We start from the raw sequence: 24,987 nt of genomic DNA on the forward strand, positions 1-24,987 counted from the left end.
CAACACTAACTTAGGGTAATGAGATGATCAGGGGATAGACCTTAAGCCAGAACTTTGTTCTGATTTGAATGAGGGGTAGAAAGGTTGCATTGGAAGACACACCAAAAGGCACTAATGGAAATCGTTTTTGCATTAGATGTACATACTGGTATGTGTGAGTAAAATAGACAAAACTTAGGAAAACGTTTGTATTATTACTCTAGGCTATATACATGATTGGAAACTAGTCCTGAAACGGTTCACAAAGCTTGATGTCTGGACAGAGACCTGGGTGTTCATAATTCAGTGCTTAATTAAACACAGTGCAATACAACAGCATATCATCATCATACCACCCCTTAACAGTGTGTGCTCAAAACAAGGCCATAGACACATCCCAACCATGGCCTATGACATTTGCATAGGATCACTCCCCGACCAGACAGACAATCTCACCACACATCCGCCTAACAGTATGCAGACAAACACCCAGGTCCCGCCTTACAGCCATAAACGTAAGCAACCACATTTTCAGGAAGAACATGTACACAGGCCATGTCCTCTTGGACATCTCCCAAGAACTATATAGAAGAAAAAAAAGATACAGTACAGATGACATGGTCATAAACTAACACAAATCAAATAAATACATACAGTATTTCCTGTGGAACAGCAGTGATAAGTATCAGTAGTATTTCTTTTTCACAAAGGTTCAAACCCTATCTGTTTGTGCTATAGCCATACTGAATAAGCACCCTTTACAGAGGGTCTGGTGAATCCTCACTCTTGCTTAGCTTTCTGAAAATGTGAAGAATTCTGGGAGAGGTATTTACCTATCACTAAATGAGGAACTGCGATTAAAATGCTTACTGACATATTAAACACCCTCTGCTTTCACTGGTATAATCTGCAGTAAAACAGTGAGGGGTGTTGAACAGTTTGGTTGTGATGCTGTGGAGTTAGGGCCCTGAAGAGCCTTTTCTAGGAACTCACAGCAAACTGGCAGGATTAAGAACACAAGGAAAGAGGCTTTATGTCTGCAGTACCTTTTGAGTTAGTGGTCAACAAAACAAACATTTTAACAGTACATAGTTTTCCTGAAAACAACATTTGGTGATATGATTTGACATTAGATAAATCATTATGCAAAATAGGTGGAGAAGAATTTAACAATATGGAGTGGAATATTGACTCAAAATCAAATACTGTTCTATAGTCATGTGAGACATCAAATTGGAGGGACTCAGTATGCGCTTTCAATGAGTGTACAGTAGCGTTGGTTTGGAGAATAACCAATGGAATATCAGTGGATGATTGACAGCACAAATAAGCCCCTCCGGTTGTCTCCCATCCAAGAACAGTTACCAGTGTTAAACTTGTCAAATGAATCTAAAACATTCAATTATCAATGGAAACTCAAATCATAAAGGGTAATATATACAGACAACCACACTAACCATTTAAGGTGAGACTGTGGTTAAGCTTGGCCCGGGAGAATATAACCTGAGGGGAAACGTACATGGAAGTATTGTGAGGAAATAAAATCTAATTCATAACAGCAACCCACCATTAGAGCGTGTGTGTGCGTGCGCATGCACACACACGAAATGGCTATACAGTCCGTCGTCATGAAATACCATAGAGCCAGGTGTTTGTATGGACCATTCCTGCCTCTAAGTAGGCAATAGGAGTTACAAAACACAACATTGGTTGCTGTAAACCTACGTACTGGTAACCTGATCTCTGTGACTCACAGACCACTGCTCCCATAAATGATACATAACATGCCCACATAAATGAGGAAGACTTGGTCTTCATGGATTTTAAAATCAATTTCTCAGTGTGTATGTACATACAACGGAGAGATCAGTATACAGTATTCAAAGACGGACCTCATCTTCCACACACACACACACACACACAAAAAAAACAATTGAAAAACGGACCTCTGCCAACAGTGATTCAACATGGCATCAATACAGTATAAAGGCAAACAAATACAAATGTATAGCTACTTGTGAATCGAATAAAAAATATTGTATAAAATTAATTTACACATCCTCTTACTAACTAGTTGTATACAGTATACACTGAGTGTACAAAACATTGTCTTTCAACGGCAGACTGACCAGCTGAATCAAGGTGAAAGTTATGATCCCTTATTGATGTCACTTCAATTAGTGTAGATGAGGGGGAAGAGACAGGTTAAAGAAGGATTTTTAAGCCTTGAGCCATGGATTGTGTATGTGTGCCATTCAAAGGGTGAATGGGCAAGACAAAGGATTTAAGTGCCTTTGAATGGAGTATGGTAGTAGGTGCCAAGCGCACCGGTTTGAGTGTGTCAAGAACTGCAACGCTGCTGGTGTTTATCCCGTGGAATATCAGTGGATAATGGTCCACCACCCAAAGGACATCCAGCCAACTTGACACAGCTGTGGGAAGCATTGGAGTCAACATGAATTGAGGCTGTTCTGAGGGCAAGGGGTGGGGGGGTTCCACCCCAATATTAGGAAGGTGTTCTTAATGGTTTTGTACACTCAGTATATATCCTGCCATTGAGATTATCATGGGCATTATCGGTAGTAGTAGTAGTAGTAGTAGTAGTAGTAGTAGTATCAGTAATTGCAGTCAGCCATTTTAGCAGGAACAGAATGGAGAAGGGGGGCTGCAGGGACAGGTTTGTGGGTCAGAATGGTGGGATAGGTTGGGGGCAAGGGAAGGACAGGGGTGTCAGTAGTTTTGGCTGAATAGACGAGGTAGGGTTTGTCACAACTCAGGCGGTGGTGGCTTTAAAAAAAACTGGCAGGAGAATTATGATTATTATTATTTTTTAACATTTTGCTTTTGTCATTGCGTTCTTATTTTCTTTCGTTAGCTTGTGCATTCTTTGAAAAGACCCTGTCCTTCTATCTCTCTCAGTATTCTTTAGTGCAGGACAGAGTCCCCAGTGCTCTCCTCGGGTCTTTGGGATAGGGCCCTCTCAAACTTTGATGTCCTCCTGGACACTCAGCTGGGACAGGGTCTTCTTGATGCGCAGGGCAGTGAGGCGGGCGGCTCCGTTGGCGTACCAACACTCCCTCATAATCTTCCCCATCACACGCAGGGTCTTGGGGGATGGGGAGGGAGAGAGAGAGAAAAAAAGAGGAAGATAAAGTACAGTGTTATATAAAGCTCAGGAAAATTGGACCAACGGTTGAGCGAACAGGAAAATGAGGTTAGAGGAAGTCATACATGAAAATATGGTGCAGATATGCACAAGGATAAATAAGCTTATCAAAACCATCAATGCATCCCCAGAGAACAAGTTCGCTAAATGAACATACTTCATTTAAAATACACCAGCATACAATTTAATACTTATAAGAAACCAGTGACACTTTCATATTAGTGAGTGACTGCTGTGTTATCATAATAGGATTGTTTGATTGACCTCAAATGAACATGCATATCCAAGTGTCCCTACCTCGTAGCTCTGCCACCAGTTGGGCACGTTGGGCCGTAGCTTCTGGTCACACACCAGCTTCCTCATCTCTTCTATGGAGGGGTCAGAGGGCACCAGGTCAAAGTATGGTAGCTGGTACTCCTCATGGATACCTAGGGGCAGAGGTCAAAGGTCAGGTAAGGTCCAATATCTGGGTTTCTAATCAATGGTGAATTAAACTTAACTACAGTGAGATAGAGAGATGCATCCCAAATGACACCATTCTCCTTATATAGTGCACTACCACTTGGAGACCAATGGGCCCTCGTCAAAAATAGTGCATTATACAGGGAGCCCTATGGGCCCTGGTTAAAAGTAGTTGACTATATAGGGAATAGGGTGCCCTTTGGGACCAGCCAGAGTGTGCTGAGGGGGAGCCTGTCTGACCTCCAGCGTTGCAGCGGCGTGCGATCTCCCAGTAAACCAGGCCCAGAGCGTAGATGTCTGCACACTTAAATGAATCAAAATGCCTCATGTTGATGCTCTCATCCAGAACCTCAGGGGCCATGTACCTTACAGAGAGAATGCATGTTTTTATTAAGCTGGGGTGGCATGAGGGTTGTAAGTTGAGAAACCAAGTACTCCTTAAGGTTGAGGACATGTGTGTGTTTGCACCTCTTTGTGCCCACTCTCTGGTTGGGGGCGATGTCTATGGTGTCGGTGGTGGACTCGTGGCGCACGGCCAGCCCCAGGTCAGCAATGGCACAGGTACTGTTTTTCTTCACCAGGATGTTCTTAGACTTGAGGTCCCGGTGGGCAATACCAGGCTTACCTAGAGGAGGGCTGAGAGAGTGAGCCTACCTGACAATTACTGCATTCCTGGCAATCAATGGAAGTCACGTAACTGATCATTAACATGTTTGTGTGAAACGTGTGTTTTTTGTTGTCCAATTCATTTGAATCAAACAATCATGGATATCTGCAGTATACCATTGTATACTACAGTAGACAAAAATGTAAATGTTCTTCCAGAATGACATCAATAATTGACCTATCAAGGAACATCTCTGTTGGTCTGAGTCGGTGCACTCAACAGAGAAGCTTTAGTTTAGAGGGGCTGCTGTGTGACTGATACGGGGCAGATCCATAACCCAGACTCTGACCAGGCTACCAGCCTACCAGCTATGAAGCATGGCCTACATTTACAGAGGCACACCCTCACCCTGTGTGCCCAGGATCTCCATGTGCAGGTGTGCCAGCCCGCTGGCAGCAGACAGTGCCAGTTTGATCATTCCCTCGATGGTGATGGCGTAGCGGTTCAGGTAGTCAAACAGAGAGCCGTACTCGTGGTAGTCTGACACCAGCCACAGCTGGGTCCATGTGCCATTATCTATGACAGAAAGATTGTTGGACAATAAGTTCAGAGACCAATGTTCAGACCCTACACCTAATCCGAAAAACTGACCTGAACACCAGAAATCTACAAGCAGTGCTCTTCGAAGGGGAATATTTGTTGTGATGTCATAGGACGACAGCCAGTATTTTGTTACCTTTGTTGTCGGCGGCGATGAATCCCAGGATGTTTTCGTGGCGCAGCATGATGGTCTGGTAGATCTCGGCCTCGCGGAACCAGGAGCGTTCCTCTCTGGACGAAAAGATCTTCACTGCCACGTCTCCTCCTCTCCAGCGGCCGCGCCACACTTCCCCGAAACGCCCTTTCCCTATAATCTCCTGCAGCACGATGGTCCTGGCCACTGTTCGCTGGACAAACAGAGGGAGGCCTGTACAGAGACAGAGGACGGAGAGGACCAAGGCATACGGGACACAGAGACAGAGGACGGAGAGGACCAAGGCATTCGGGACACAGAGACGAGGCAAAAAGAAAGAGGACTATACAGTTAGACAATCACATTGTGACACATGCCTAATATCAACCACATTTCCCCCTATGCATTTTGTTTTCTTCTATGGAAGACATTATTAAAGCTACAGTCACTAATCTTTTTTTCCCCCTGTTTTGTGACTGCTTGAATTGATCAGAGCCCTAGCGTTGCTGTACTGACCGGAGCCTGATCCAGAGGTGGACATGTCGTAGATGAGGTCCTGCAGGGTCTTGTCCTTGGCCATGTAGAGGTGATCACAGGAGGGGTCCTCCACCTCCAGCCTCTGCCTGTGGCTGTAGGCCCTCTGGTGGTACTGGAACAGGAACACAGCCATGATTAGCAGCACACACAGCAGGCAGACGGGCCCTGCGACCACTGCTACCAGCTCCACTGGACCCCATTTACCATCAGGGCCAAAGACGCCCCCCAGGCCCGGCCGCGATGTCACTGAAAGAGGGAAGAGAAAGAATCAGACTAAATACATATTTCACGAGTGAACATAACAATTCACTGAACTGTGTTTGAGACCCTTGTCCTCTATTGTAGCAGACATCCTAGCCCTGTGGTTCGTAACGTGAGGGTGTGCAACCTGGGACATGCGCTTGTGTGTGGCGGTATACAGCTTATATTCCATGGTCGAGGTCGAGGTCGACTCACCAGAAGTTACTTTGAGGTCGAGGCTGTTGCAGTAGTTAGTGTAGCAGCAGTGTGTGTAGAGGAGGCCCTCAGCACTCAGGCAGTAGAAGGGCTGGCCCGGGGGCACCAGGTTGTCCCGGGTGATGCAGATACGGATGTGCTGCTCCAGCCCATTGATGAAGGACGTGGAGGCCATGCAGGCCCCGTCTGTCTCACACCGGGAGCCAGTCTTCTCACACTGGGCTGTGGTGCAGTTACACCACAAAGCTGTACAGACAGAGAGAGACAGAGAGAGACAGAGAGATTATTTCAATATTTTGGAATAATGGTTTGGGTAAACTCAAAACACGCTCAAAGCTGTAATTTCATAAGAAGTTGTGCTGGCACTGCCACATAAAAACCACTTCAAGGCAATTTCACTCCACTGTATGAGATGCACGTTTATATACAGCAGAGGGCGCTCATAGACAGCAGCAGTACCACACAGGGGCCCTTTGACAATTACATTTCCCTGGCACCAACTTAGTCCAGCGTGATCAAACGCACATCCTTTACCGCGGTGCAGGGCCAAAGAAAGTTGGTATAAAATGAATAGAGGCCGTACAATCAGAAGGTCCAGCAGGTATCTTTGTTCACAAACAACATTTAGATCCTGCAAGGATGACCTGATGAAGATCCTTGCTGGATCAAAATGTTGTTTGTGGTGGAGCTTCTGAGTGTGCTGGCTCTATTTATTTTATACTGACACCAACTCGCCCTATGATCATACCCCTGTAAGGTAAAGCATAGGACTACAGAAAAAAGGATTCACTATTACATTTTTCCTCCAAATAAACAACACCATTTCCCAGAGAACACCCAAAATATTTCAGCTTTTCTCTTGGAGAAAATCAGACAGACGTCAACACTACTTTTTGTTCTTTGACCTCGAGCCACACACATTGCATTTCTAAAGGACACGTTGAAATAATAGCCAGTGAGTTTATTTGAAAATAGCCCGAGATTTTAAAGAGAAATATATCTCCTTTTGATAAAGCTGGTAGCATGCTCCATCAGGATAGAGAAGGCACCAGAGAGTGATTCAACATCTTGAGTATTTTGGGTCGTAGGGACTAGGACTAAGTTGACATTGTACAAATCTTTAGTCGTTGAAGAGGTAAACAACCCTTTAGTTTGATGAACCTTTAAACAATCTTTTGAACTTTACCTCTCAGAAATGTTTCAATTATTTACCATACCCCAAATGGCATAATTTCACAAAACTAAGCAGATGCAGAAAAGTGTGTTGTTTGAAACCATTCCATATGGGGACAAATATGTTTTTAACCCAAACGGTCACAAAATTGACCCTATTAGCTAACGGTGTTTTTAACATCACAAGAGTACAACAAGACAACACAATACCCCTACAGAGGTGGTTCATCCTGGAAATAGAGGATCAACAGTAATCAAACTGCGTGCCAAAGCTGGCCATTTCAAAAAGACACGTTCAGCGGCAGGCCGGGAAACAATTCTAGCCATTCCAGAGATGGATTGAGATCTCTACTTGGAAATAACCTGATTTTGCATGGACATTGGCAGTGTGGTGCCAGGGCAACAACCTCTCCCTCAATGTGACCAAGACAAAGGAGCTGATCGTGGACTACAGGAAAAGGCGGGCCAAACAGGCCCCCATTCACATCAACGGGGCTGTAGTGGAGCGAGTCGAGAGTCTTAAAGTTCATTGCTGTCCACATCACCAACGAACTATCATGGTCCAAACACACCAAGGCAGTCGTGAAGAATGCACGACTTCCCCCTCAGGAGACTGAAAAGATTTGGCATGGGTCCCCAGATCCTCAAAAAGATCAACATCGGCACCATCCTGACCGGTTGCATCACTGCATGGTATGGCAACTGCTCGGCATCTGACCGTAAGGCTCTACAGAGGGTAATGCGTACGGCCCAGTACGTCACTGGGGCCAAGCTTCCTGCCATCCAGGACCTATATAATAGCCGGTGTCAGAGGAAAGCCCATAAAATTGTCAGAGAGTCAGACTGTTTTCTCTGCTACTGCACAACAAGTGGTACCGGAGTGCCAAGTCTAGGACCAAAAGGCTCCTCAACAGCTTCTACCCCCAAGCCATAAGACTGCTGAACAATTAATCAAATGGCCACCGGAATATTACCTTGACCTCCCCTCCATTTGTTTTGTACACTGCTGCTACTCGCTGTTTATCTATGCATAGTCACTTCACCCTTACCTACATGTACAAATTACCTCAACTAACCTGTACCCCCGCACACTGACTCGGTACCGGTACCCCCTGTATATAGCCTCGTTATTGTGTTACTTTATTATTTCGTTTTTAACTTTTGTTTATTTGGTAAATATGTTCTTAACTCTTCTTGAACTGCACTGTTGGACCTCTCTAGGGTATGTGGGACGAAATCGTCCCACCTAGTCAACAGCCAGTGGAATCGAGTGGCGCGATACTCAAATACCTTAGAAATGCTATTACTTCAATTTCTCAAACATATGACTATTTTACACCATTTTAAAGACAAGACTCTTGTTAATCTAACCACATTGTCCGATTTCAAAAAGGCTTTACAACGAAAGCAAAACATTAGATTATGTCAGGAGAGTACCCAGCCAGAAATAATCACACACCCATTTTTCAAGCTAGCATATGTCACAAAAACCAAAACCACAGCTAAATGCAGCACTAACCTTTGATGATCTTCATCAGATGACACTCCTAGGACATTATGTTATACAATACATGCATGTTTTGTTCAATCAAGTTCATATTTATATAAAAAAAACAGCTTTTTACATTAGCATGTGACGTTCAGAACTAGCAAACATACCGAAAACTTCCGGTGAATTTACTAAATTACTCACGATAAACGTTCACAAAAAACATAACAATTATTTTAAGAATTATAGATACAGAACTCCTTTATGCAATCGCGGTGTCCGATTTTAAAATAGCTTTTCGGTGAAAGCACATTTTGCAATATTCTGAGTAGATCGCTCGCCATCACGGGCTAGCTAATTTGACACACACCAAGTTTGGCACTCACTAAACTCAGAATTACTATAAGAAAAATTGGATTACCTTTGCTGTTCTTCGTCAGAATGCACTCCCAGGACTTCTACTTCATCCACAAATGTTGTTTTGGTTCAAAATAATCCATAGTTATGTTCAAATATCCTCTGTTTGTTCTTGCGTTCAAGACACTATCCGAACGGTGACGCGCATCGTGACAAAAAAATCTAAATATTCCATTACCGTACTTCGAAGCATGTCAACCGCTGTTTAAAATCAATTTTTATGCTATTTTTCTTGTAAAATAGCGATAATATTCCGACCGGGAGACGTCTTTTTCGTTCAAAGACTGAAAATGTAAAATGGCCTCTTCACGTGCATGCGCGCACCCGTCTCATTGTTCTCAGATCGACCACTATCCAAATGCGCTACTGTTTTTCAGGAAGGGGCTGCAAAGTCATCATTCAACGTTCTGGCGCATTCTGAGAGCTTATGGGAGCCTTAGAAAGTGTCACGTTACAGCAGAGATCCTCTGTTTTCGATAAAGAGAGTATAGAAGGCCAAGAAATGGTCAGAGTGGGCACTTCCTGTACAGAATCTTCTCAGGTTTTGGCCTGCCATATGAGTTCTGTTATACTCACAGACACCATTCAAACAGTTTTAGAAACTTTAGGGTGTTTTCTATCCAAATCAAACAATTATATGCATATTCTAGTTTCTGGGCAGTAGTAATAACCAGATTAAATCGGGTACGTTTTTATCCGGATGTGGAAATACTGCCCCCTACCCTAGAGAGGTTAACCTGTTATGGCTAGGGGGCAGTATTTTCACGGCCGGATAAAAAACGTACCCGATTTAATCTGATTATTACTCCTGCCCAGAAACTAGAATATGCATATAATTATTAGCTTTGGATAGAAAACACTCCAAAGTTTCTAAAACTGTTTGAATGGTGTCTGTGAGTATAACAGAACTCATATGGCAGGCCAAAACCTGAGAAGATTCCATGCAGGAAGTGCCCTGTCTGACAATTTCTTGCCCTTCTTGATTATCTCTATCCAATACAGGGGATCTCTGCTGTTACGTGACACTTCCTACGGCTCCCATGGGCTCTCCGAAGTCGGCAAAAAGCTGAATCGTGGCTTTGCAGGCTCTGGCTGAAAAACATTAGCGAGTTTGGATAGTGGCTGGTCACAGTACTGTGAGACTCAGGCTCGTGCACGAGGGGATCCCATGCTTTTATTTTCTCTCTCTTTGTACGTATACACGCTTTCCCGGTCGTAATATTATCGCTTTTTTACGAGAAAAATGGCATAAAAATTGATTTTAATTAGCGGTTGACATGCTTCGAAGTATGGTAATGGAATATTTAGAAATTATTTGTCACGAAATGCGCCGTGCGCGTGACCCTTCGTCACCCTTGTATAGTGTCTTGAACGCACGAACAAAACGCCGCTATTTGGATATAACAATGGATTATTTTGAAACAAACCAACATTTGTTATTGAAGTAGCAGTAAAGCTATTTTAAAATCGGACACCTCGATTGCACAAAGGAGTTCTGTATCTATAATTCTTAAAATATATATATATTTTTTTTGTGAACGTTTATCGTGAGTAATTTAGTAAATTCACCGGAAGTGTTCGGTGGGAATGCTAGTTCTGAACGTCACATGCTAATGTAAAAAGCTGGTTTTTGATATAAATATGAACTTGATTGAACAAAACATGCATGTATTGTATAACATAATGTCCTAGGGTTGTCATCTGATGAAGATCAAAGGTTAGTGCTGCATTTAGCTGTGGTTTTGTTTTTTGTGACATTATATGCTAGCTTGAAAAATGGGTGTCTGATTATTTCTGGCTGGGTACTCTGCTGACATAATCTAATGTTTTGCTTTCGCTGTAAAGCCTTTTTGAAATCGGACAGTGTGGTTAGATAAAGGAGAGTCTTGTCTTTAAAATGCTGTAAAATAGTCATATGTTTGAAAAATTGAAGTTTTTGTATTTTTGAGGAATTTGTAATTCGCGCCACGCCTAATCATTGGATATTGGAGCAGGTGTTCCGCTAGCGGAACAGCTAGATGTAAGAGGTTTAAGGGCTTGTAAGTAAGCATTTCACGGTAAGGTCTACACTTGTTGTATTGGGCGCATGTGACAAATAAAGTTTGATTTGATTTCACATTGAGGGCTTCCACTCTTTTAAAGTAGTAAACTAGGTGGGGATTCCTAACTTGTGAGTGATCAGCCAATGATAAGAGAATTGTGTGTTTCTTTAAAATTGGTTTGCCCAGTTTGTAAATGGCTTTAAGCTATAACACCGCCATCTGGTGACACACACAGTACAACAACAACAAAAAATGCATGAAATGAAATGTATGTATTCACTACTGTAAGTCGCTCTGGATAAGAGCGTCTGCTAAATGACTAAAATGTAAATGTAAGATTTGGTTCAAGACTCCAGCATTGCAAGTAGGTGTAAATCACAAATATTAGCTTTACATGTTTTTCCAAACATCAAAAGAATAAGAAAATGTACTACTTTAAAATGGAGATAGCTCTAATGGCATTGCCCATGCGATTACAGATGCCATAATGGCACAGATACAACGTTGAGTACCTCTTTCCCTCTCTAGGATTCTAATCTCTCACAAGAATACAGTTCTGTTTTAAAAGGCCAGCTTGCTACCCATTTTCATGATTCTTCTCCTCCTAATTAGCCTATTGTCCACAAGTTTCATAACTAGCTAGCTAGAGCAAGTAACATTCGTTAGCTTGAACTAGCTTTCTAAATAGGACAGAGCCTTCATTTATTTTCGCTAGCTAAGGAGAAAATAAAGATTTGAGTGATTAGCAGAACTTATCACAAAGTAAAAATGTAGGTAAGTTACCATTTTCTAGCTTACTTTTGTGACTGACTTTCCTTCACTGCCATAAACTGTTGTTAATAACCTGCACCTCATGTAACTATTTCACCTTGAACTCCTAGCCTGAAACAGGTTTTTGGATAAAACATTTTTTTTTTTTTAAATCACACAATATCAACCCAGTTCAGTAGACTTGTATGGGGAGCATGAGAGATTTTCTCAGGTCTGTCAGACACCAAGTTCAGCACAGCAGGCAGTGAGGTCTCCTTGGGTGAACCAGATCACAGAAAGGACACACACACACAGAACGTGAAGCAATTTTACAAGTTATTGCACATTGCAGACATCACAAGACAGCTCAAAGACATCTGGGTAATTTGATACTCTCAACATACAGGCTCTATAATGGTAGACATACAAGAGGGAAATGAGGTTCAAAGACAAAAGGTCTCTGTTTAGTGCAGACAGCTTGCTTTTAAATAGTGGTGTTCTACTGACAGTGTTACTATAATCAGAAGTGGACTTTGCCCATACAATTTCATAATTCTTAATCAACATCACATTGGCCCTTTGTGTGGCGATTACAGGGAATTTGACCAACTTAGACTGATCTGAGATCAGTGGGGGTAGGGGAGTGAACCCAGAATGTAGTTGTTGGGATAAGCCATCCTCCAGGTCAGCTTCCTGTGTACAGGGAGGGGTGATAAGACGAAAGGGGGAACCCCTAAAGTTTAGGAGTTTGTGGTCTGTACTGGAGGTTTGGGATTAGTCCTGGGCAGCCTAGTCCTGAAAACTAGGACAGGGGAGGTAAAAAAAATAAAATAAGTGAAGGCAGAGAAGGGGCGTTCAATGCGTTTTAAACCCCTGCGGCGAGGGCTTTTTTTTTGGGGGGGGGGGGGGGAGAGAACGTTGGTGGTTTTTGGGGCGAGTTGTAGTAGTGGTTGGTACAGAGGGGGTTGACTTGTGTGAGCAGCTGCAGCTGTCATTAACCCAGTCTAGACAGTGACTGCCTCAGTGAAATTTTGGATAATTGAATTTCATTAGGACACCGAGGCTGACATGGTGCGAAATTCCGATATTTTTTCTTCCATCGTAGTCTGTAAATGACCCTCTGTTGCATTTGTATTTCCCACACAACACACATTCCCAGGAATGAAGGAAACATGAGCTTTTTGGTTTCCAGAAGGTTCATCCTTTTGCAAATAGATTGATTAATAGGCTTAATGTTGACAGGAGCCTAATTAAAAGTGCAACCAGAACCCTGTGAAGATAAAGCTTCATGGATAGCTACAGTAAAGTAGTGAGAAATGAAAAGGTGATTATTACTTGCTGACATTCTGTAAACTGGGGTTGAGGTTGGAGGTGTTACTCTAGACGAGGGCGGCGGACAGAGCTCTGCACGAAGCAGGCAGCACTCAGACAGGGAATACCTGATTAAGACACCCAGACGCCACCAGGCAGAAGAAAAAAAACACACACCACTGTACTCACCCCATCCCCTACTATCCCACTCCCATCGATACACAGGAAGTGTGTGTGTGTGTGTGTGTGTGTGCGCGCGCTTGTGCACGATGCACATGCTTCTGTTATTGTATCTGGGCTCCCAGTCTTCTGATTCTATAGCAAAAGCTAGTTGGCTTTCTAGACACAAGTTCAGTGATCTTAAGCAGGCAGTGTGTTTCTCAAACAGTACTTAATCCGTGAGAATGTTTGGAGGCATGTTTACGTTGACATGTTGGATTGACCATTGAGGCAAGACTACAATCCTGAGTAAATCTAGTATTAGAAAACATGCTAATCAGGTCGGGGAGAACATGTAATGCGATGCTGGAACAAAATATGTTTCCATGCCGATCAATCAAGGCCATAGTGAGGTCTGTTCAAAGAGTTCCCACTTTTAAACAGACAGTAAAACCTGATTGTTAATAGCTAGGAGGCCCAAACTTGTATCTGGTTATAATAAGAAATGCTAATTATTAGGTGAGTGTTTATATTTGTCCTATTTCAAGGGCACATTGGTGGATTTTTCACCTTGTCAGCTCGGGGATTCGAACTTGTAACTTATTGGCCCAATGCTCTAGACACTAGGCTACCTGACACACAGATTAGACCCCCCCCAGATTAGATTAGATTTCCCCCACCCACAGGATGCATAGTCTCAATTTGAGGGGGGGAAAAAAACATTGAAAAATTCAATGAGTGACTACAGAAGATTCGATAATACAGTTATAGATAATACTCATAGAAATGAGAATAGAAGGAAAAACAGACCTCTTTAAATGACTGAATGACTCATGTAGTAAAAGATAACGCTGCAAGCATTTTACGAATGCATGTCTCTCAATGCAATTACATGGCCGTTTCCCAAATCCCATGAACTACGTTTTCTTATCTTACTACCTAGTCCAGCTCCCTTGTTGTCCAGCTCCTCCCTTCCCATCCTCAGTCTAAATCTCTCTCCCTTTCCAAATATCACAAACCCAGGGAACGTGAGTTGGTCACTCACTGTAACCTCTCTTCGTCAAACATCTCAATCATACTGTTTCACACACAATATCCTGTTTGCCTTTAAGCTTCCTTACTCTGATGCAGTTTATCAACAGGTATGTACATGCCACATTAAAGGCCAGGGATTTTTTTCTATTTTCTTTAAAAAAAAAGTGAATGAACCCTTTCACCTCCCAACCTTGGCACAAGGAACAGCTGTGGTTTAAAGCTTCCCCTTGGTTTGAGCGAAGTAATAATTCATTTGGGGGCTTTTATTTGGTGTGGTTTAGAACTTTAACACGCGCACACCCACCTGCCCGTTCGTGTCTGAGTGGTCTTTCAGTTTCAGTGACTATGCTGTGGGAGTATTCCCACAGCATAGGACTATTCTCATTTACGTCAGAAGGGAAAAAACATTTCTTAATGACATCTGTGGCCTTGACTCATACAGACTACACACACACACTGTAAAAGGCAATCACTAGATTATGCATTGGGGCGAGCATATATATTTGAAGTCATATTTAGGCTAACTCATATTTTTCCCTTTTGAAATGTACACATTGGGGTACATGAGAGCATTTGAAATCGACCCCAATGTGTCGACCCCAAACAAATGATAGTCCCACTAAAACAAACCAGATGGGATGGCGTATCGCTGCAGAATGCTGTGGTAGCCATGCTGGTTAAGTGTGCCTTGAATTCTAAATAAAATCACAGACAGTGTCACCAGCAAGGCACTCCCACACCATCACACCTCCTCCTCCACGCATCACGATGGGAACCACACATGCGAAAGACATCCGTTCACCTACTCTGCATCTCACAAAGACAGTGGTTGGAAGCAAAACTCTTACACTTGGACTCATTAGACCAAAGGCCAGATTTCCACAGGTCTAATGTCAATTGTTCCTGTTTCTTGGCCCAAGCAAGTCTCTTCTTATTGGTATCCTTTAGTAGTGGTTTCTTTGCAGCAATTCGACCATGAAGGCCTGATTCACGCAGTCTCCTCTGAACAGTTGATGTTGAGATGTGTTTGTTAGTTGAACTCTGAAGAATTTATTTAGGCTGCAATGTCTGAGGTGCAGTTAACTCTAATGAACCTTTCCTCTGCAGCAGAGGTAACTCTGGGTCTTCCTTTCCTGTGGCGGTCTTCATGAAAGACAGTTTCATCATAGCATTTGATGTTTTTGCGACTGCACTTGACAAAAAACTTTCCGAATTGACTGACCTTCATGTCTTAAAATAATGATGGACTGCTTATTTGAGTTGTTCTTGCCATAATATGGACTTGCCTTTTACCAAATAGGGGTGGTATACAGAAGATAGCCCTACCTTGTCACAACAACTGATTGTCCCAAACACATTACGAAGGAAAGAAATTCCACAAATTCACTTTTAACAAGACACACCTGTTCATTGAAATGCATTCCAGGTGACTACCTCATGAAGCTGGTTGAGAGAATGCCAAGAGTGTGCAAAGCAGTCATCAAGGCAAAGGGTGGCATCTCAAACATATACTGCTCAAAAAAATAAAGGGAACACTTAAACAACACATCCTAGATCTGAATGAAAGAAATAATCTTATTAAATACTTTTTTCTTTACATAGTTGAATGTGCTGACAACAAAATAATCAATGGAAATCCAATTTATCAACCCATGGTGGTCTGGATTTGGAGTCACCCTCAAAATTAAAGTGGAAAACCACACTACAGGCTGATCCAACTTTGATGTAATGTCCTTAAAACAAGTCAAAATGAGGCTCAGTAGTGTGTGTGGCCTCCACGTGCCTGTATGACCTCCCTACAACGCCTGGGCATGCTCCTGATGAGGTGGCGGATGGTCTCCTGAGGGATCTCCTCCCAGACCTGGACTAAAGCATCCGCCAACTCCTGGACAGTCTGTGGTGCAACGTGGCGTTGGCGGATGGAGCGAGACATGATGTCCCAGATGTGCTCAATTGGATTCAGGTCTGGGGAACGGGCGGGCCAGTCCATAGCATCAATGCCTTCCTCTTGCAGGAACTGCTGACACACTCCAGCCACATGAGGTCTAGCATTGTCTTGCATTAGGAGGAACCCAGGGCCAACCGCACCAGCATATGGTCTCACAAGGGGTCTGAGGATCTCATCTCGGTACCTAATGGCAGTCAGGCTACCTCTGGCGAGCACAGAGGGCTGTGCGGCCCCCCAAAGAAATGCCACCCCACACCATGACTGACCCACCGCCAAAACAGTCATGCTGGAGGATGTTGCAGGCAGCAGAACGTTCTCTACGGCGTCTCCAGACTCTGTCACGTCTGTCACGTGCTCAGTGTGAACCTGCTTTCATCTGTGAAGAGCACAGGGCGCCAGTGGCGAATTTGCCAATCTTGGTGTTCTCTGGCAAATGCCAAACGTCCTGCACGGTGTTGGGCTGTAAGCACAACCCCCACACCACCCTCATGGAGTCTGTTTCTGACCGTTTAAGCAGACACATGCACATTTGTGGCCTGCTGGAGGTCATTTTGGAGGGCTCTGGTAGTGCTTCTCCTGCTCCTCCTTGCACAAAGGCGGAGGTAGCGGTCCTGCTGCTGGGTTGTTGCCCTCCTATGGCCTCCTCCACGTCTCCTGATGTACTGGCCTGTCTCCTGGTAGCGCCTCCATGCTCTGGACACTACGCTGACAGACACAGCAAACCTTCTTGCCACAGCTCGCATTGATGTGCCATCCTGGATGAGCTGCACTACCTGAGCCACTTGTGTGGGTTGTAGACTCCGTCTCATGCTACCACTAGAGTGAAAGCACCGCCAGCATTCAAAAGTGACCAAAACATCAGCCAGGAAGCATAGGAACTGAGAAGTGGTCTGTGGTCCCCACCTGCAGAACCACTCCTTTATTGGGGGTGTCTTGCTAATTGCCTATAATTTCCACCTGTTGTCTATTCCATTTGCACAACAGCATGTGAAATTTATTGTCAATCAGTGTTGCTTCCTAAGTGGACAGTTTGATTTCACAGAAGTGTGATTGACTTGGAGTTACATTGTGTTGTTTAAGTGTTCCCTTTATTTTTTTGAGCAGTATATCTTGATTTGTTTAGCACTTTTTTGGTTACTACATGATTCCATGTGTTGTTTCATAGTTTTGATGTCCTCACTATTATTCTACAATGTAGAAAATAGTACAAATAAAGAAAAAGCCTTGAATGAGTAGGTGTGTCCAAACTTTTGACCTGTACTGTCAATTATTTTACCATTGGGGTGATTACGATGCTGGACAGTGCCATGGCACCTTTTGGACATTTGACATCCAATCACACCTCAGACCTTTTTGGCACACACGCGCCGTGATCCAGCACACACACCGTGATCCAGCACACATGAACTCGAGAAGGTTGTTATTTTGTTGTTATTGAATTTGTATAATTTATGAAAGTTTCATAACATGTATTTTTGCCATTAAGTTTAAAGCACTTTAAAAAGGAAATATGGCTTATATAAATCTAGATGCAAGTGTTTTAGATAAAATGGGAGGACCTTGATGAGATTTGAAATACACACCACAAACAGCATCTGTGTTATTGTACCGGATCTGAGCACACACAGACACACCACACACGTCAAGTGGCCCTGTGCTGAATGTGTGGCAAGGTTATTCACTGGCACTATCGTAAAACATATACAATAAATAGGCTATATAACTTACAATTTATACACAGACAGGCTAGGCCTTGGGAGAAAGGAGATGGTGTAGAAGTAAAGTGAGTGAGACGAAATGTTTTCAACAGCAACATGTTTTTTTCTCAGTTTTTAGAGAATGCTGTGATGCGTCAAGACTTGAAGAAATAGTGTGGCAGAGCAAACACTTGAGGACTATGGTTGTGTTAAAAGCGGGGGTTTGGCGTGTTACTAAAGTCAAGCACAGTACAGGTATTGTTTGGCGACAGGGCTGTGTGAAGGGAGAGAGGAGAAAAAGGGTACAGTAGAGAGAAGGAGAAAAAAGGCTAACTGCACATTGTATTGCTTTGTACATTGTGATGTAGCCTAATGACACTCTTCACTTTAAATGTATGGCAAACAAAAAAAATACAACTCTATGTTGACTACTTTTAATGACTACTTTAAACAATTTACACTGAACATTTTACAACACTTTTACTGGAAGAACTGTGCAGATGCAAAGTTGGTAACATTTCAGTAAAATCTCCCTCTGTTTTTTTATGCGACCATATTATCCCAAAACTGTTAAATAGGCCTATCTGCTCCGAATTAAGATTCAAAGATGTCTGCAGAAAGAATGGGGTGTCAGCTACAGATGTAGGATCTTCATTTCAGACAGTTTGTTACACCTGGAAAATAATCATGCAGGAACAGGACATGTTTTTGTAGGGGTTAATACATTTTTCGTTAGAGCAAATCATGTCTGACATTTTAAAGTGGAAATTATAAACATTAGAAGTCTTTTTAAACCATGAATACACTACAAGTTTGCATTTCTTGCTGGGCAGGAACATTCTCAGCAACAAAAGAGTGATCAAATTAACATCCTACATCTGAATGACATGACACCTTGAGTTTGAAAAAAATATATATTTTGGTTTATTGAACTACACGCTAAGTGAAGTGGATTTACACCCGGTAACCGAATTGCAGTAATGAAATTCCATCATGGGTCTCTGATCTGTAATACACAGAAATTCATAATTATGAATATGAATGCAGGGCTCTGAATGCAGGTCTCTACAGTGTGACAATTTTACTCAAATATGCACCTGAATATTTAGGAGCACCAGTGCGCCTGGAAAAATTAAAAGGTCCTAAACTGTCATTCTGAAAAGTACTTTTTCTCCTATGGCTAACTACCAGAAAGTTTGAAAAGACAGGCTGAATGGGCGGGGAGCTTCAGTACAGTAGAGTTCAGTACAGTAAACTTGAGTATAGTTCAGTACATTATAGTGTACTCAACTCTAATGTGCACTTCTGTGTACTGTACTGAACTCTACTCCACCCTACAGTGAAGGACTTTCAACGTCCGGTGTCGATTGGTGCTCAGTGGGTGAGGATGCAGGCTACAGTAAATGGAAAGATGGGACGCATGGGTAGGTAGGTGTCAGTCAGAGCTGGAAAAGGTGACATTAATTGGAGAGAGTGAGGGATGAACAAAACAGTATGCCAGTGAAAGGGAGGACAGTAGTGACCCAACTGTGGTTTGTGACTACTATGGATTTCTCAATGTAGCCACTCAATTGCAGAAATTCTGTTACCGATGTTTTCGGAAATTCTGTTATAGTTTTAATCACTTAATAATTCATAAAGACAATTGATATCAGTAAAAACACTATAACTAATTGATAGGTTTACCTTTACTTGTTACTTCCGTGAACTTTTATTAAGGTCATTCCACCTCAAAAAGACCAAGAAAGATAGACACCCACCATTTCAGATGTTTTTTTTTTATTATAATTTGTTTTACCCCTTTTTCTCCCCAATTTTGTGATATCCAATTAGTAGTTACAGTCTTGTCCCATCACTGCAACTCCCCTTCGGACTCGGGAGAGGCGAAGGAAGAAAGCCATGCATCAATGTGTCGGAGGAAACACCGTCCAGCTGGTGACCAAAGTCAGCTTGAAGTCGCCCGGCCCTCCAGAAGGAGTCACTAGAGTCCGATGGGACCTGGAAATCCCGGCCGGCCAAACCCTTCCCTAACCCGGACAAAGCTGGGCCAATTGTGAGCCGCCTCACGGGTCTTTTGGTCATGGCCGGCAGTGACATAGCCAGGGATCGAACGCGGGTCTGTAGTGACACCTCAAGCACTGCGATGCAGTGCCTTAAAACACTGCACAACTCGGGAGGCCCCTCCATTTCAGATTGTTCTGAAATTGTTTCTGTAGTTAGAAACAGATAAGATTAGCATTCCTGCAACATATTTTGTTGAAATATAACTTGATCTGAGGAATTAAGCTAATTGATTGGACCCAAATTGGTAATTTGAAGTTATAGGACTCATATAACATTCAATAAATATTGTACATAATATCTGATTTGGACCCAAAGCATTCTTAACAATAGCTAGGTTTCCATCAAATTGGCGACAGATTTTCATGTGAAAATTTCCCACCGGAAATGCTTTTCCATCAAATTGACTTGAGGATAAAAGGCTTGCGTGATGACCTAGTGCACATAAATACCTTTTGCGGTTAAATGGGTTTCCATCGCATTTTCATGGTTTTCTCACCAATTTTTTTTTTGTTATATAGTGAGTGTGCCCACTCTGGTATTGGCACATGTACTCTAGCCCAGAGTTTCATCTGTAGCCTAATAAACGGCATCCTTTTCCAACAAGTTGTAGTGGGAGGTCCACACATTTTACACATGACTCCAATTATATTTCGATGTGATTGTTATTATTTCAATATTTGCGCATAAAAGCTTTTCCACCGACATTTCTCTTATAATTAATTTTACTGACACAAAAATACCTCATCTTGTCTACTGTATTTTGTTTTGTCAGTCATATATTTTTGTATCTGACATGTACTTTACTGGCTAAAGAAATGTTGGATGGAAACCTGGTTAATGGATAAGACATGGGAATTCCAAATAAATGGTCAAAAGCCACCCACAACAATCAGTATGGAGCTGCGGCTTGGAGTATTGTTTCTAGTATTTATTCCTAGTGAATTTTCCCCCTTGTTCAGAGGAATTAGTAATTGACATTGTTAGGTTTATATCCAATCCTACATCCTGATATTACCAGGTTCTGAGCACTGTCCCTGCTAGACGGTGAATTTTTTTAAAGATTCTTGGAGCGGTATCACAGCTCCCCGGCGAAACGGATGCCGTATACTTAAAAGGTTTCCAACCTTTGCATCGTATTTAGTGCCGCCAGAGTCTGTCAATAGAAAAGGAAGTTACCAAACCACAGAACAAGATGAAAATGTGGTTTTAGGCAATGAATTTATGGGATAACTACTAAACAATTAGTACTCACTTATAGGAATGGATAGGCCTATTGGAATAGTAAAGTTAAATAATACTCATTATATGACTGTTGCCTCACGTTTTAGTTTGCGATGGCAATTACATTTGTTTTTGATGATAATTATTAGGTTGAGGTCGCTAGCGACAGTATCTTCAACCTAGGGTGCGTTCGTAAATTCACTCTGGCTAGCTACTCGTATTTCAGAGCACTCTCATCTGATCGTGCCAGAGCGCAGAATAACTGATGAATTAACAAACGCTCAACACCCATTGAATATGGCTGGGGTGTCAGTAAACATCGGAAAAAAAGCTTAATTAAAATTGTTGCCAGCAGCACAGTTACAGCCACCAATGCTCTGGATAACATGAAAACAGCCTAACCAGCTCTGCTAGCAAGCTAGGGTGCGTTCGTAAATTCAGTTTGGAGTGACAGAGTGCTCAGAGTGTGCTCTGGGCGTTCGTAAATTCAGAGCGTTGACAGATTGTAAATAGTCATAGTCAAACTGACAACGTTAGCCAGTTAGCTTGGGTGCTTTAATGCCATTGTGAGGTCAGAACGCGGATCAAACCTGCTCCTCGGCCAGAGCATCCAGTGTGCACTCTGAACGCTCCAACAGCGAAACGTTCTGAATTTACAAAACTGACAACCTCTGAATTTATTAACACCCTGTGCGCACTCTGGCACTCCAGATTGAATTTAAAAACACACCCCCAGTCTTGCAGCTCTTTAGCTAGCTACTCTGTAAACTAGCTTGACTTGCTAGAAAATTAGATAAACAAGATGAGGAAAAAGTAACAAAACATGTTTTATTATCACCTGAAACAATGTTTTTTCTGTCTTGAATGAAAAGGTCATATTTTGTAAAGTCCCAAAATAAATAGGATCTCTTACAAGAAACTAGGCTCTCCTCCATCTTGTCTTGTTGTGAAACCCTATGCTCTCTGTCCAGTAGTAGCGGAACGAGATTGCGTGAAGATGACATATAGCATAATGAAATACATCACGATGTGTATGGGGCATAACCTTCCACAGACTTAAGTTATTTTCCAGAGAAGGCATAGAGAAAAATATGCCTAATGTCACTGATCACATCAACAATGGGTTTATTCAACTCATAATGGTAAACTAGATCATCCTAAAGTTACTTAACTTTGCAGACTCAACAGATAAAGTGTATAGAAAAGGACATGTTTAAATGGGTATATTAGGCTAAGTGACAAAAGTTGAGAAGAGCAATCAAATAGGCCCACAGAATGAAACAGGATAAAAAAAGTTGAAATATTGTGAAAGTTTCAGCCTAAGTCACAGTTGTAAAGAGAAGCTGTGATAATTGAGTCCAGGATTTTAACATCATTCATTCCAGTAGATTAGATAACAAACTGGAAAATCTCCATTACCCCATTGTTTGGGCATTTTTAATCTACATACATGGATACAACCTAGCCCCCTGCCCTGCCCAGATAAAAAGGTCCATATACATGCAATCTGTATTTACTGTTGGACACTTTTGAAGACACAAGCGCCCAACCATATCATCCATGTTATTCAAACATTATGAGTTCACGATCAAGGGCTTTTTTTAAGAGACTAGGACTGAGTGTTTATAGACCTTGCAGCCTCTTATCTCTCTATGTACGAAAAACGCTAAAGGCCAGGGAGAGGGAGAACTGAGGTTTACTCATTTATGCTTTTCATAAATTCATATTTTATCCAGAAATTATAAACTAACTCAGGCTGATTGGTAGAACAACACACAATGGCCCGTTTCGCAATGTACTGCAGCTCTTCAAAGCTAAATAGGTCAGCCTCAGACTCCAGCTTGCTAAACCATTGTGTTGTAGTCTCAGCAAAATCGTTTAGCGCTGCACTTTAAAACCACGACACTAGCTATCTTGTTTGCAAAGTTTACAGTTCACACACCAAAATTAAACTGCTAAAAAACAGATTTTCACAGGAAATGATGACAAAAACATAAGGTCAAATTTGGGAATAAGGAACTCATACCTTACTTGATGAGGAATCTGAGTGAGCACATTTATATGTTTTGATATTGAATATTATGTGGTAGTTTATGATAAATAAATAAACCAATATTTCCATAATCGTTTTTGAGAATACAGCAAATTAATTAATTCAACTTTGATTAGATGACTTAAGGTAATTTGTTAAACCACTGCTGTTGGATTCTTGTGAATTGTATCAAGGAATGGTGGAAGGTCCTTGGTAGACAACCTTGGCTGTTCATCCCAAATCCCCCAAATTGTGTTGTCTGATATGTTTACTAACGCGATCCAAGTATCCATCCAATTAGCTTCTAGCTGGCCAGAGAACTAACGTTATGCTATTCTCAAGCAGTTAGCTAGCTAGCTATAAAGCATATTTAAACATAACGTCAAACAGTGTAGGTAGCTAGCTAGCTGATTCTCTTATTTTCATCTCTATTACGGCTAATAGTATTGCAAACAAGCCGGTTCAATTAGCTAACTCGACTTGCTTGGTACCAAATCCGTGCGCCATGTTGTGCTATTACTAAGCAATGTAAATTCCATTCACACACCGAGCAAGTAAATACACACAGGCGGAATAAAAACGTAATCGGAAAAACATTACACTTACCATCATAAGTTCCGAATATGCAAACCAGGACGAGAATAATTAACAAAATTAGATTCTTAGCCATGATCGCTATATTCCCATTGCATTGCATTAATATTTGGGTTAGTGGTGTGGTATTGACAGCGGAGCGGACATATAACACACAGCTCCAGTCAGACAACAGACAGACAGACACCTTAAAGGGGGTGAGTGGAGAATTTAAAGGGGAGTAATGGCTAACTAGTTCTTATTATGAGGTATGTCGATAAAATAAAGTAGGTAGGCCCTCTAGAAAGCACAATGTAAAGTTTGTATTATCTGGTCAAGGCTTACTTTTAAAATCAGGTGGTTTACATATTGAATATGCCTTTAACCTTGTAGCTATACACCATGTACCACACACATAATATAACCTTATATGATCTCTATGATACCCAAGGTGGACGGTGGCACAACTTTCACTGGGGACGGGAACGGGGGACATGACCCCCATTTCCCCCCACCCCCCACGAAATTGCATTTTTGTCCCCCCTAGCCTTATCATTGCACTTGTGATACAAAACTGGATATGTGTACTTTAGGACCATGCGGACGCCACAGAGCGGTCGGGTAGGTTGTGAGCAGGATAGATTTAGGACCGCACGGACACCACCACCTGTGAGAAGGCAAAGCTTCTGAAAGGTTGGTGTATAGGACCAGCACAGGAGAGATGAATAGTGGCAGCTGTTGTCTGTGTTGTGCTTTTTCTCCGAGTTGAAAACGCAAGGAGAGCAGAAACTGCCTATTTAGTTGACTGATCTAGCTAGCAAGGTAACTGCAATTTGACAGAAAAATAAGTTGTTTTCCCACTCCTGAGCTAGTAGTGTAACTGACATTTTAATTCAGCTAACATTTCATTGCCTTTCGACTGAAATTGATGAACTACTAGCAATTCATTAAATTATATAATATAATTAAAATATACAAATATTTAGCTTCTATATCTCAAATGACACATGTGTTTATAGATTTTGTATAGGCCTGTCTCCCATATGAATCTTCTCTTTGTGCCAGACTGGGTTCAAATGCCTTCTGTTTGAAGGTGCTACACAATATTGATTATTGAATTATCATTGATCTACTGT

General features: G+C 42.1%; 1 protein-coding gene across 1 annotated transcript; it reads right to left on the reverse strand.

The window, feature by feature from the left end:
- Positions 1 to 174: 174 nt before the first annotated feature.
- Positions 175 to 24,058, reverse strand: LOC106565530 (activin receptor type-1B). The gene is made up of 9 exons (XM_014132767.3): positions 23,885 to 24,058; positions 5,941 to 6,186; positions 5,464 to 5,730; positions 4,951 to 5,181; positions 4,623 to 4,790; positions 4,076 to 4,232; positions 3,848 to 3,972; positions 3,443 to 3,573; positions 175 to 3,085 (listed from the first exon to the last, which is right to left on the reverse strand). Exons 1-9 carry the CDS (start codon positions 23,973 to 23,975, stop codon positions 2,960 to 2,962), a joined length of 1,542 nt encoding a protein of 513 aa, XP_013988242.1. The 5' UTR covers positions 23,976 to 24,058; the 3' UTR covers positions 175 to 2,959.
- Between the last annotated feature and the right edge of the window lie 929 nt (positions 24,059 to 24,987).

The sequence above is a fragment of the Salmo salar genome, chromosome 12, assembly GCF_965601325.2.
Source record: "Salmo salar chromosome 12, fSalSal1, whole genome shotgun sequence".
Taxonomy (NCBI): Eukaryota; Metazoa; Chordata; class Actinopteri; order Salmoniformes; family Salmonidae; genus Salmo; species Salmo salar.